The sequence below is a fragment of the Atractosteus spatula genome, chromosome 11 (genome assembly GCF_055471065.1).
Source record: "Atractosteus spatula isolate fAtrSpa1 chromosome 11, fAtrSpa1.hap1, whole genome shotgun sequence".
Taxonomy (NCBI): Eukaryota; Metazoa; Chordata; class Actinopteri; order Semionotiformes; family Lepisosteidae; genus Atractosteus; species Atractosteus spatula.
The window spans coordinates 49,766,503-49,779,723 of record NC_142716.1 but is presented as its reverse complement, the minus strand read 5'-3'; the positions used below and the strand labels follow the sequence as shown (position 1 = coordinate 49,779,723).

General features: G+C 52.4%; 1 protein-coding gene across 3 annotated transcripts in view; it reads left to right on the top strand.

Moving 5' to 3' along the window:
* Window positions 1-13,221, top strand: part of rab11fip4b (RAB11 family interacting protein 4 (class II) b) — a 54,251-nt gene that overhangs the window by 29,240 nt on the left and 11,790 nt on the right. For all 3 annotated transcript variants that reach the window (XM_088927115.1, XM_088927117.1, XM_088927118.1), the window contains 2 exons: window positions 11,450-11,673; window positions 12,552-12,743. In XM_088927115.1, coding sequence (XP_088783241.1) covers window positions 11,450-11,673; window positions 12,552-12,743 — 416 coding nt within the window. The remainder of the gene's footprint in view (window positions 1-11,449; window positions 11,674-12,551; window positions 12,744-13,221) is intronic.

The following is a 13,221-nucleotide window of genomic DNA, read 5'->3' as shown; positions in this document are numbered from 1 at the left end:
AGTGTCTGGGAACCGGTCCCAGGTGAGAGGGCTCGGTGCCAATGTCCAGCAGCCCGGACCGAAGCGGACCGGACGCGGTCCAGGTGTCGGTGCTCTCCCCTCCTCGTGGCGAAGGAAGGGAGCAACTCGAGCTGAGACCGGACCGGACCGGGCTGCTCGGTTCGCCGTCCGTTCTGAACGAACCCTCTGCTCCCGGCTCGTTCCCCTTCACTGCCCTGCAAGAGGCCGACCCGCAGCCCGGTTACAAGATCGGTGCCTGCGGTCGCCCACGCCGCTCCTGTCACCCGCACTGGCAGGGGGGACAGAGGAGGGGTCAGCGGGGCACTCGGTCCGGCCAGTGTGTGAGGCAGCAGTTCGCTTGACAGAGCTGGCACCCAGACCGGCCCGGAGGGATCACGGGCTGCTCTCTGTCTCTCGGGCCTCCAGCGCTCCTGGGCTCCCTGTCTGTGCAGTTTATTCGCCTTGTTTTAGGGGACAAGGCTGTTTTAGGCTGAACGCGCAGCCGCGAAGGTCAGGGAAGCACAGAGCAGGCTGTAACTCCCCGAGCCGGTGACAAGCTGCCTGCTCCGCTCTGCCCTTCCTGGTGTTTTGCTTTCCAGCGCAAACAGGTGGTTAAACGTTAACAGGCTCGGCGGGGAGCTGCGAGCACTCGGATCAACACCGCTGCGCAGGCTGGAATCCGCACCCGGAGCCGGCAGAGCCCGGGCGAGCACTGGGACATGAACCGGCAGTTGTAGGAGTTCAACTGGGCACACTGGGAACCGGGCGCAGAGGTCGGGGAGACCAGTCCTCTGTCGATTCAGACCGTCCTGGAAAGGAGTCTGCTGTGTTTTTTAACACAACTGGAGCAGCAGTTGTACAGAAGCTGGCCGCGGTGTTCAAAACGCTCCCTTTGATAGTAACGTGAGAAATTGGTAAAGTAGTTGAAATGACAAAAATATGGACAGTGCACTTACTCACAGTTGCTGAAAGTGGCCGAGTGTGTTTTTTTTACTCCGGTTGCCTGGATACAGGAGACTCCCCCCCCCCCCTCGTGGGCCCTGCAGGACGTCCCACCCTCCTGCACCCTGCAGTGAGGGGAGTCGGGTTCGAGACCGGGGCTGGCGGAGGTTTCAGCGCATGGTCTGGGGGGGGCGGCAGTGGCTCCACTCTGTACAGTTGGGCTCGCTCTTCCTCTTCAGCTCCCTCCCAGTGCATCACACGTCTTCATTCAGGCTGATGTTTCTGTTATTGGGTGGACTTGCGTGCCATTAAGCGAGGTCAATTAACTCACTAAGGGACCGTTAAGTAAATAAATGATCCCTCCCAGAGCTGCCAGTACTCTAAGGTACATTAGGAAGGTTACAAACGAGAGGAGCCATTCGTGTGGAGCTAATTGATCCCAAGATCCCAGCTGCTTGAAAGAAACCAGGGTATCGGCTTCAAGAACAGTTAGTTCCAGACTCCCACCACTCTTTGTGTAAAGAAAGGTTTTAAATGCACTCCCCTGTGGTTTCCGCTTGTGCCCTCTGGTCCATGTCACCCTGCTGATTCTGAAGGGTCTGCTGGGTGGACTTTGGGGGTTTCCAGTCCGCGTGTAGAGAGTTCTGGGGGTAGAGAGGAACCTATTGTTCACGAGAACCTGTGCCTCTGGAATGTGGGGCAGGAGTGGTCTGAATCCCAGCAGTGCAGGTTACTGACTTATCAATGAACTCAAGTACTTTAACATCTGGCAACACGATAACACGCACAGCAGACTTCTCTTGCAATCACAGTTATTTGTTTCGGTGTCGTCTCTGCGTTGATTTTGTGTTTTTGTCTGGAACCCCCCGCAGCCCCCTTCTGTAGCCCCTGTAAATCAGACCCCAGCTCAGGCAGGCTGTGACCGGGAGGGTCTGGTCCGGGTGGCGGAGTGGTCTGTGATCTGCGGGCCGCCACGCTCGGACGCCGGCCTGCCATCTGGCTGGCGTGCCAAGCGGCAGCGTGACTTCCCTGCACATCCGTCTCTCCGGCAGCTTTAAAATGGGATGATCGCAGTTCTCCGCCAGCTCCTGTTTGTTGGAGTGGGAGCGTCGCTGCGGCATGTTCAGTTCAGCCTTTTCTCAGCCCGTGTGGAGGGTCTCTTCCTCTGCCTGCCCGGGTTACAGCAGCCCACCCTGTCTGTACATTCCTTTGCATTGCTACAGCTCCCCGCTGGTGCGATGGTGCTGGGCCATACCTCCTGCCCTTCGCCGTGCTCTGGAAAGGCCTGGGCTTTGTCACACTGCACAGCAGCAGAGCTGGGTCCTGCAGCCCACTCCCTCTCTGCGTACCGGGGGGGATGCCAGTCAGAGTGACAGGTCCAGAGGCACACGCCCTGCTCTGTTGGCATGATTAACTCAGTGTGTGAGGAAGCCATTGGCTCTTTACAGGCCTTGGAAATTTAATTTGCTGCTGTTGTCAAACTCGCAGGGTCATTACAAGGCCTCGTATAAGCCAATCGGTTCAGTGGCTGCCAAATACTGTTGCTACATTAATTGCTTTCTCATTTATTTTAAGAAAAAAGGGTTTGGCTGCAGAAAAGATGTTGCCGGACACAGCAGACTGCTGCCTTTAATTGAAAATCTTTGTCATCTGGGCAGAGGTGTGAATGTCTTTGTCAGTAAGCAGAGTCTGGAATGTTGTTTTCTCTCTGAAAAGAACTTGAAACTCCTCATTAATGTATTTATTAGCCCTGGGAATGACAAGGCAAGGTTTCTGTTGTCACAAGAGCTTTCATTGTTTATCAATTCCAGCTAATCGCAGCGAAATTCAAGACTTACGTTACTGGTTATGGAGGTTAGGAGTGTCTTGTTTATTTAGGGAATTTGTGACCCTAGATATGACTTTTCCTCAAATTGTGAATTGTGAAAAAATATCCATGGCTGCATTAGAAGGTTTTAGGGAAGAAAGTTTCTTACAAACAGGTTTCAGTGTTTTTATGTTAATGGTGGGAATTTTTTCTGCCTTTAACTTCATAGCCCAGGGGTTATTCTGTGAAAGAGAAGTAACAGCTCAGTGCTTCCTCATGGGTGTAATCGTGACAAATTCCCTTGTTGGGAATGTGGTGAGGGTAACTGGTAATAGCTTTAAAGTAGCCTTTCACAGTTTGCCCTGTAACAATAACTAATTGCCAGAAGAAGCCTTGTGCATGAAATAGCTTGGTATGTCATTTTATACAGTCAAATCACATCAGCAGTGTTGTTCTGATGCACCATGGTGCTTTGATCCAGAGCTGTTTCAGTCATGTGAAACTCTGCAGCGCTACTGGAATTACTGGGAAGTTATTCCCCTTCCCGCTGGCTGCGCTGGGGCTGCGCAGGAGGGGGGTGACCGGAGATGTCAGCACGGGCACAGGCTGGCTCTGAACCCCGTCCCCAGGCCAGGGGCTTCGGCTGGCTCTGAGCGCAGGCGGGGCGAGAGAGGCTCTGATCTGCTCTTGCCGCGTTTTGCTGAATTTTCACATCGGTGGAGTTTTTTTGGTGGTGGGGGGGGGGGTTGGTTTTGCTTTTTTTGCCAAGTGAGCTTCTCCGTTTTTAGCCAGAAGCGTTTTGCATAATTCATGATTTGAAATGAAAGCAAAACCCCAAATAATCCTGCAAAAAACGTTCGCCTGGGCGTGCAGGAGATGCGTGTGGAGGATCCGAGCCCTTTCTAAGGATGTGCCCTGGCTGTCTCTCTGATCAGCCGCAGGTACAGAGACAGAGCAGGCTGGGAGAGACTGTGGAAGGCAGGTCTGCTGTGCATCAGTGCTGCATGTCGAAATGCTTAAAATATATTCTTACACGCTGTGACGCATTTCAGTAACATTTTTGAAAACTGCCCAAACTGAGATCAGTCAAGTGAGCAGGGTATGAATTAGAATTGACTTTCTCAGAAATCGCTGATGTCCATTGATTTTTGCCGAATGGGATTCTCTTCCTTCCAGAAGAGGTGAAGACAGCCCCTCGTTAGTATCAAAGGTTATTGATCTCCAGGGAAGCGAGCACAGGGAGAGCTAATATTCCTGCTTCGTAAATAAGCTCATTACAACAGATACAGCAGCAGGAGTCAGTGGCTTGAGTAATTTACATTATTGCTACTTATGTAAAATGCATGAGCTGCTATATTGCAACATTGATAGAGTTACAACTCCGGTGGCCTGTTGTGGTGATGTAGGTTCGGTCCCCAGCTGTACTGAGGCCGTGCATCACACTTTCCGCGTGACAGCAGTGCTTTATTGAACTGCTTTATCTGGTGACGATGTTTAACTTGGGGACAATCCGGTTTGGAAGAGTCAGCTCCTGGGGGAGACTGGGGGACGTGTACTGGCGCAGTCGTCCTGTCCGCTATGAAAAGCATCACAGAACAGCTTCGCTGCGCCCCAAGGCACAATGTCTCAACACGGAGAAAATCCCACGCTGAACAGCCCCAGACAGTGCTCAGGCACAGCTCCCGTCCCATCTGGGAGTTCAGAAGGCACAGCCTCTTAGCCACAGAAGGAACGGGTTTTTTTTTACAAGTTGGGACTTGAAGGTGTAGGGCGACACGCCCAGAATCCAGTGGGACGTGAACCAGATTCTCAGGGTTGCCTCTGGGATCCGCCAGGCTGCCAGGGCTGTCTCTCCAGACACACCCCCAGGGAAGAGGAAGACTCTGGAGGAGAAAGGCAGGCCGAGCGGGAGGGTAAAGGGGACAGGAGCCACCGAGGCCTGAACTCCACAGTGTGAGCTAGCGACACAGATGGAGAGAGAAACACCAGCCTCCATCTCCACTCGGACATGTAGCACGGCCTGCCTTTCTCCCCCGGAGTCTTCCTCTCTCCCTGGGAGAGCCCAGGCTCTCCTCTTCAGGGGCGTCCTAAAGTCTCCCGAGCCAAAAGTCCAGCTTGGGGGTGCGGCAGTAATTGATGGAAATGATTGTGCTCCAGCAGGGGCTGTGCTGTATCTAAGTGGAGACTAGTAAATTGAGGATAGAAAAAAATCAGAATGTGATCTAGGGGAATTGAGTTTGGCAGGTAGTTCGAGGGAGCTGGTTGGCATCCGTGGCGGCAGTCGTTGCCCTGGGGCGTTGCTCTGGAGTGGAATAGTGTGACCTTGTCCTGCTTCACAGCTCTGCCACTTCTCTCACTCGATTGGAAGGGGCAGGGTCTGCGGGGGCACCCTCATGGTGTCAGCTCACTGCCCCAGCCTCACAGCAAGCTAAGCCTCTATCAGTCCCATTCATTGGAGAGAGACAAGATGCCAACCTCAGGCTGGAATAAGGGCAGCACCAGAAGGGCTGATCAACACGTTTCAGGCTCCCGAAGACTCCCAGCCCTGCCTGCACAGGTACAGTAGCTGTGTTGACACATTTCACATGACTGACTCCTGCACGCCGTGTGACCTCATTCTCCATGGCTTACTGCCCATAAAGTGGTTTCCTCTTCCTGCAGCTGTCTGTACGCTCCTGCACGTGACCGCGTGACAGATTGTGGAGCTGTAGTATCCAGCGAGGTCTGTGCTCATCCTTTGAGAGCGCTGCTTTGAAAATCTCATTATGCAGCTGGATGCTATTTTTACAGATCCTGCTTTGCAGTCCCTGTCAGTGAGGCCGAACATTAATAACTCGACACTTTATAGCGAGGCGGTTTTCTTCCATGAACTGCAAATGATCACAGGAATAAAACTGTCAGACTGCTTCAATTGATGAGGCATTTTTAATAAATAAATGTTCCGAGTAAGCTGAGGAGTTAGGTTGTGAATTAATATGGCTCCTTCTGTTCAAAACACATTATGCAAATAGACAGCATTCCGGCTTGTAGAATATGCATAGAGAGTCTTCTTTTTCAAGCCCAGCCTTTTTAGAAAATCTAGGTCAGTGCTTTTGCCCCTGTGCTCTTCTGATCTGCTCCATTGCCGAAGTTTCCTACTAACAGCTTAATTATTAGTTATTCAGTTAAGTAATGATTTGAGTAATGATTAGATGTTGCATGACTGTGAGGCTGTTTTTGATGGAGTGGTTAGAGGGCTGGGTGAATGGGTATGGCAGGGTGTGTCAGTGCAGGTGCCGCTTGTGTGAAAGTGCTCCAGGTCAGTGGTTTGTCTTGACTCCTGTTCTGCCCCAGAGCTGGCGGCAAGAGGGTTTCCTTGGCTTCCTGCCTGGACAGGCCGAGCACAGCAGCCGGCAGCCCGGCCCAGCCCGGCCCAGTGTGGGGGTCCGCCCAGCCCAGCCCAGTGTGGGGGTCCGGCCAGTCCAGTCCAGCCCAGCCCGGCCCAGTGTGGGAGTCCAGCCCAGCCCAGCCCAGTGTGGGGGTCTGGCCAGGTGTTTCATTAATCTGGGAATTACTGCAGCAGGTCGGAGAAATATCGATTGTGTACCAGTAGGCTCAGAATTCATACCGGTAAATACCATGAGGTTTTTTTCCATATTGACGCAGGGTGAGGGGGTGCTGCAGGATAGGGGTCACAAGCTCCGGCCCATCCTGACCCCCCTCACATGCACAGGCATGTGGGGCCCAGGTCTAAAGGTGTGTTTGGGGGTCTCCAGGGACCCCTGACAGGGGCACGCACACACTCGCTTTCTCAGTTATTCCAAACGAGCGGCGCAGGCTGTGCTTTCTGCCCCTGCTGTTTGAAGAGTGGAAATGTGTTGAACTCCCTGATGGGTGTCAGTTCTGGGTCGGAGCTTCTTCTGTTGCTGGGATGGAGCCCTGATCTTTATTGGCTTGAGCAAATAAATGTAAGTCTTTTTTTTTTTGCAGTCTCTGAGCTGGGAATTCTGCCTGGTGGGGTTTGAAAACCCTCCTTCATAGCAGCTCCTGCTCTGTCTGAGAAAGCGGTGCGGTCTTGCAGAGAGACTTTGGCACTACGGATTCTCCCGGAGATCAAACGGACGAAAGAGCACAAAGACGGATCGGGAGAGATGATCGGCATTGCACAGGGCGAGGACTGAGGAGAGCAGAGTTTAGGTGGGGAAGGGTGGACCAGGATAGACAGACTCCTGTCACAGCTCTGATGGGCTCTGTATCCTGAAGCAGACTGCTGGGCTGGGGTTCGAGGGACACTGTGCCACTGAGTGGCTGTGGTGTAGGGAGATATCACTCACCTCTCATGTCATGTTCACAGCACAGCTGAGGGTTAGTCAAGCCAACTAAAATCCATTAGGATCTCTGTTTCTGTATAAACTTTTATCTTGCTAAATATTGATCTTCCTCTGACTTTGCTTTGCTGTGGTATTCCATTGTCTAGTAAACCACACAGTAAACCTTCTAACCAATTATTCTAACCAATAGTCCATGTTATTTAACTCGGTATCTAAACATTGTCGAAATGCTGCAGGCAGATAATGATTTTGCAATGTAAAGTTTAAAGCGTTTGGAAATCCTTTAGGAATTCTGCAGGGGGTGTCAGTAAAGAGCACTGCAGGAGAACAGGAGTAATGGAGGCCAGTTGGCACCAGTTCAGTTTCTTCTCACATGCACAAGTGCAATGACATGCTGCTTATTTGCAGTATTGCTCCAATACACAGACATTAAAGAATCAAAATCATAAACCAGAGCAGGAGTTGAGTGCGTTCAGCAAAGACAGGTGATCGGGGAGCTGCATGACCGCAAGCGCGCCGTCCACTTCGCAGTGAGGGTCTGTCTTCCGACAGCCACGACTGGTTAGTGAGCAACAGATCTGTTTTCAGGATTTTGTTGTCTCCACGTCTCCTGCAGGCACGGACGTTGGTCTCCCATTGCACAGCAGTTTGAGTGGTTTCGTGTTGCTGTGAGGGCTCATAGACTTGCCGGTGTCAGCTGAGCATTTCGGGTTATACTGTTTTGAGGAGATATTGCCCTGAGGGACGCATACGGTTATAAAATGATTTTTGGTCATATACAGTATTTACATATTTGGTCCCCTGCTTCAAACGTGTGATTTCTACACAAAAACCTGCTGCTTGTAAGCTTGTAAGAATTGAAACAGATCCCATTTCTACAAAGTGGGGCAGCTTGTCCCCTCTGGGAGCTGAGCGTGGAATGAAAGAATGAGATCTGTGCCCACCTTGCCCTCTGGTTGTCTGATTCACAGGGAGGAATTGATTTTGTGAAACCGAGAGATAATAACTGTTACAAACAAGAGGAAGACATTCAGTCCGTTTAACCTATTAGGTAATTAGTAGCTAATTGGTTCTCATCCAGCCATTTCTTAAAGGAAGCCAGGGTATTGTCTTCAACAGCACGGCTGGGTAGCTTGTTCCACGCTCCTACCCCCCTTCTCATGAAGACGTCCCTCCTTTCAGAGGGGTGGTCAGCAGGTCAGGGCCAAGGGATGGCACTGCATCTTCCTTCTTTCAAATTCGTTGGCCTGACTCTGTGTTTTGCAACATTTTCATTGTTTTACTCCCATTACTTTCAGATGCTGTTAATCCCTTTGCATTGTTTTAATGTATAAAAACATCTGAGAGACGTGGAGAGGCTGATCCCTCAGTCAGTGCAGTGTGAAAAGTATCCAGCTGGGTGTTTTGTGCTGCAGGCCTCCTTCATTATGAAACAGGTGTGAAACCCAGTATTTCCCCCACACCTGATACCTTACTGGCACACCCTTGTGCCTCCAGTTGCTCACTGAAAAAACATCCAGAGCGATGCCAGCTGAACCCAGTCCAGAATCCTGCAACCCAGTGTGCGACAGTCTCCCCGTCTTCAGAAGCAACAGTTTCCTGCTTCTTTCTGCCCTGGCCTGTCGACAGCCTTGGTGGGCACAGCTGAGACCTGCTGAGGGCGTCTGCACCCAGCTGTGCTCTTCAGAGCCCTTCATGGCGCCTGGGCGCGCAGAAGGTACCAGCGCAGAAAATGAACGGCTGGCCTTAATTCACAGACTTAATGAAGCTGCATTGTCGAGGGCATTTGCTATAAATGTTTCAGGGCTGCTATTTTTAGAACGAGACTGCGAGGAGCAGACGTGCAGTGAGCAGCAGTCGGCGCTAAGATCCGCAGCGTGTCGCAGGCGGGGCAGGGCTGTGTGGGCACCAGGCGTGAGAGGCGCACTTGGCCCCCCGAAACCCCGCTGGCGGGATCTGCTGGGTTTTACAGCGATTTGGCTGGGCTTTGCTGTATTTTTCTAAAGGCTGTTGGTTTCTGACCCGTCACCAGCTCTTAACATGAAGCAGCTCTGGAGACGTGGTGAGAGTGATGTCTCGAAGAGGCTGGGGGTTTGCTGCTTCATCACCCCGTGAATCTCCCAGGGCCGCCGGTTTGTTCTCACGCCTTTCGAAAGAGCGAAAAGCAACTTCAGGGCTGAGCAGGCGCGAGATCTCTGCCGTAAATAATTCACAACGCATGAGCTGACAAAGCTTTTTGTTGTTGTTGTTGTGCGCTTCAAATGTAGTGGAGGAACGGAAAGGCGAAGGGGTTCTCTGTGGTGGGTCCGGGGTTGGGGGTGCAGCCTGACCCCTCTCTGGGCGGTTGTTCACGCGGGACTCGCAGGAGAATACTCAACAGGCATCCCAAGCCCCGCCTCCTGTCTGCCGTCCCATCTCCACTTTTATTCCCCCCCCCGCTGTGAAACTTGTCCTGAGCGTTTCCCTCACGGCAGCGACCTCGTCCCGCCCTGGGGCAGCTGCGCTCGTGCCTCGGAAAGCATCTGCACTGCTAGCCAGGGAGCCCGACGCTCTGTCGGTCTGAGAACAGGACGGTACCTGAAGAGCCAGAGAGCAGGGAGAATGGAGACTGTGGTGTGAGCGCAAGCCCGCCCTCGGCTCAGCTTGTCTGCAGCTCCCGGCAGCAGGACCGCTCGTGTTCGCAGGCAGTGAGTGGCCACTCTCTGAGCCTCGCCGCCCCTCGCCGCCCCTCGCGGCCCCACGCCGCCCCACGCCGCCCCTCGCAGCCCCACGCAGCCCTGACATGAGTCCTGTGGAAATGACACAGAGGAATCTTGTCTTCTTTCTCCACTGTTGCAGCACAAAATAAGCTGAACCAGCCTGAGACGCACGTTGCATGTGTTGCATGATGCTCCTCCCTCTTCTACAATAAATCTTTTCTCTCCTTTGAAGATGTTAAATATGTTAATACTATTAATGCAATCATGTGACTCAAGACTTGTAAGGTGGGGTGGGTGAACATTTCAGGGGAAATGTTCTTAAATTCTGCTCGAGGCCAATCTGTTGAGACAGATCTGTCTTTGCACTGATGCAAGCTGTTTCTTAGGAACTTGCTCAGATGCTGAAACAGTACCTGACCTGTTCTGAACTCTCTGCTTTCAAGAAGCAGTTTCGGTCTCTTGCTTGGGCTTGAGCTGTGCCTGTCTGTCATCACTGTGTGTCTTGGCAATCCAAGCCCAGCCTGGATAATGCCCCAGTGAGCCATTATAATACTCTGTAAGTGCTGGATGTCCTACTCTACCTGTTTGCTTAATGTCACTGTGCTGCTCTGACCTGTTAGACGAGCTCAGTGCCATTACCTAGAACGCGGCTGTTTATATCCTGTGGATTCGACTCCATGGCTGATACACAGATTCTCAAACAGCCTTGACAGGCCTGACTGCTGGTACTGAATGTGTGGTTTGCAGTGAATGGGTTGCAGAGGGTGTGTGGGGGGGGGGAGGGGGGAGTAGTGTCGTATTTCAAAGCAGAAACCATGGACACCATGGTGCCTTTCATGGGGGGCGAGGTTTGTTCTTGACTGTCCATCACAACAGGCTTGGACTTACAGAGATGCTGTGTGATTTTCTTTTGACTGCCGTGTAACACAATGTGATGCCCTGCAGTATGGATTTATATAGAACCGTTACATGGGAACTGATACTGTTCCTGTTCCTCTCTCGCTTTAAGAGGTCACACTCGTTCGTTTTGGGTTCAGATGGGTCTTTGGTCTTTAGTCTGCTCTGGAATAATGCCGAGGCAGCCGGCCTCCGTGTTTTTGGTGTGCTGTGGGATGCCGGAGTGAAAGCAGGGGAAAGTGCAGGGAGACACGGAGAGGTTGTGGTGGAAGTACAGTGATGCACGGAGACCCTTTAGGCCCCTCTGGGGGCCCCTGTGAGAGTAACCCCGACATTGGGAACACCGGCTCAGCTCAGACCATCGCCCTGCCTGAACACTTGTGCCTCCTGCACACTGGCAGCTGGAGGTCAGTGCTCAAAGCAAGCCGCTGGCTGGAGCTTCACATGTGTATAGTGTGTATTACTCCCTGCTGCATCACTGGGCTGTACTAATTGTCTGACCTGTATAATTGTGCTAATAGCTTGTTTGCAATGCATGTTGGAAATGGCGTTTGAAAGGTGTAGGGCAGCCTTTTATGTTCTGCACATTGTTTTATAAGTGCTTTATTTCTGCAATATACAGCATTAACAGAGTTTGAACACAGTGTCAATATTCTGGTAGGCGCTGACCTCTATTAGCGATTACTTCTATCCGCACTAACAGAAGCCAGCTGTGTGTCCGGCGCCTGTGTGGTCAGTCTGCAGTCAGGAGGTCAGTGTTGGCGCAGCTGGAGAATTTCTGTTTCCCGTTCCAGCGTGCCGAGGAGGGGCTGGGCCAGCCCATCGTGGTGTGCCCACAGCCGTACCCCGACTGCGAACTCTTCCCTGATGAGGACGGCATGACGCTGGCGCAGCGCGATGCCCACGAGTCGGACATGGACAGCGCCATCGAGAGCACCCCCGGCTCTGAGCTCCTGGAGGGGGGGCGGCCTGAGGACAAGGAGGAGGGGCTGGGGGGGCTCTTCCTTGCCGCGGACAAGTGAGTGTCCCCCATTTCCCCTGCAGGCACGACACGGGAGCTTGCCCCCTCTTTTCCAACTTCCTTTAAGACTCGGATCATTTTCCAGCAGTTCTGTTCAAAAGAATAGACAAGGTCCACTACCTGTTGAGGCAATTTGCATATTTGCTGTGTTTTGCACATTTAAACACTGAACAGTCTGTTCCAAAAAAAACAAAGGGGCATTTTTTCTTTGGTCACTCTGGTTCAACCTCCCCTCTCTGCACGGGGAAGAGCTGTGCAAGAGCAGAGTGAAGAGGTCCCAGCTGTCTCCATTGCTGCGATGACAGTGCCTTCTCACTTGAAGGCCGAGGCTGTGTGGTTTCTGCAGCTGGTCTGCAGGTCAGCACGTCGCGCTGCTCTCGCACGGACAGGCCTGCTGCCCGCCTGCGGCTTGCAGGTTTTCACACTGCTTGCTAGTCTTGTGCTCTGCTGGAGTGAAACTGCAGAGAGGACCCAATTGGGGATTTTCCCACAACAGGGAACACTTGCTGAATTTTTGTTTTGCTCTTGGTTTACTCTGTACTGTGTTGACGTATGGTTGAATAGATCTCAGCAGCCACACTAGTCCTCACCAAGAGCAGACGGATGTCTGTTCTAGTGTGAAGGTGCCCCTGGAGTAAGAAGTCTCTGGGTCTGCCTCCTGCTCCTCTGATAAAGGTGTCCCCACAACAGCTGGGTCTGAGCTGCACTTTGCTCCGAGATTAAAATTAAAAAACAGATACCGCCTCTTCTCCGTCTGGATGTCAGTTAACAGACATGGCTCTTTCGGTTACCTGGCAGTGTCTCCTGCTGTGCTTGGCGTGACCGAGCGGGTCACTGGGGCAGCAGGACTCAGGTGTGCCCATCTCTCTCCGCAGGTCTGCTCGGCTCAACCCGTCTGTGACGTCGGACCTGTCAGCCCGCTCCTCCGCCTCCCTCATCAGCAACGAGGAGCAGTTCGAGGACTACGGGGAGGGGGAGGACGTGGACTACACTCCCAGCAGCCCCTGCCCGGACGACGAAACGCGCACCAATGGCTACTCGGACCTGGGCTCGTCCGTCTCGTCGAGGTGAGCTTGCCACAAGATGGACGGGCCTACAGTGGGTCTGTTTGAGTCTTAGTGAAATAATACTGCTCTTCCTCCAGGTGCTCAGGCTCTGTTCTCTGTGCTTCTTTAATTAGATGCAGTAGGTCTTGCTGTGGGGCCACACTGTTCTGCCTGGTCACGTGTGTTCTGTAGGGATGCTTCCTCATCTTGTGTGTGTGTGTGTGTGTGAGCGCTGTGTGGCTCTGGTAGCTATTAAAGACGGCAGTTCTGAAAGGAGCAACTTGCTGCATTTCCTTAGGGCTATGGAAGCAGGGGAATATGCTGCAAACAGCGATGTAAAATAAAGGTTTGCTCTCATACAGCATGCTAAAAGAAAGGAGGAATACAATACTGAAGCACAGAGAAACCATGGTAAAAGTGTGGTAAAGCACAATGCAAACCGTGGGAAGCAGTGACAAGGTATATAAGCAAGGAGAGAGTAACCTGCAGAAATGCATAC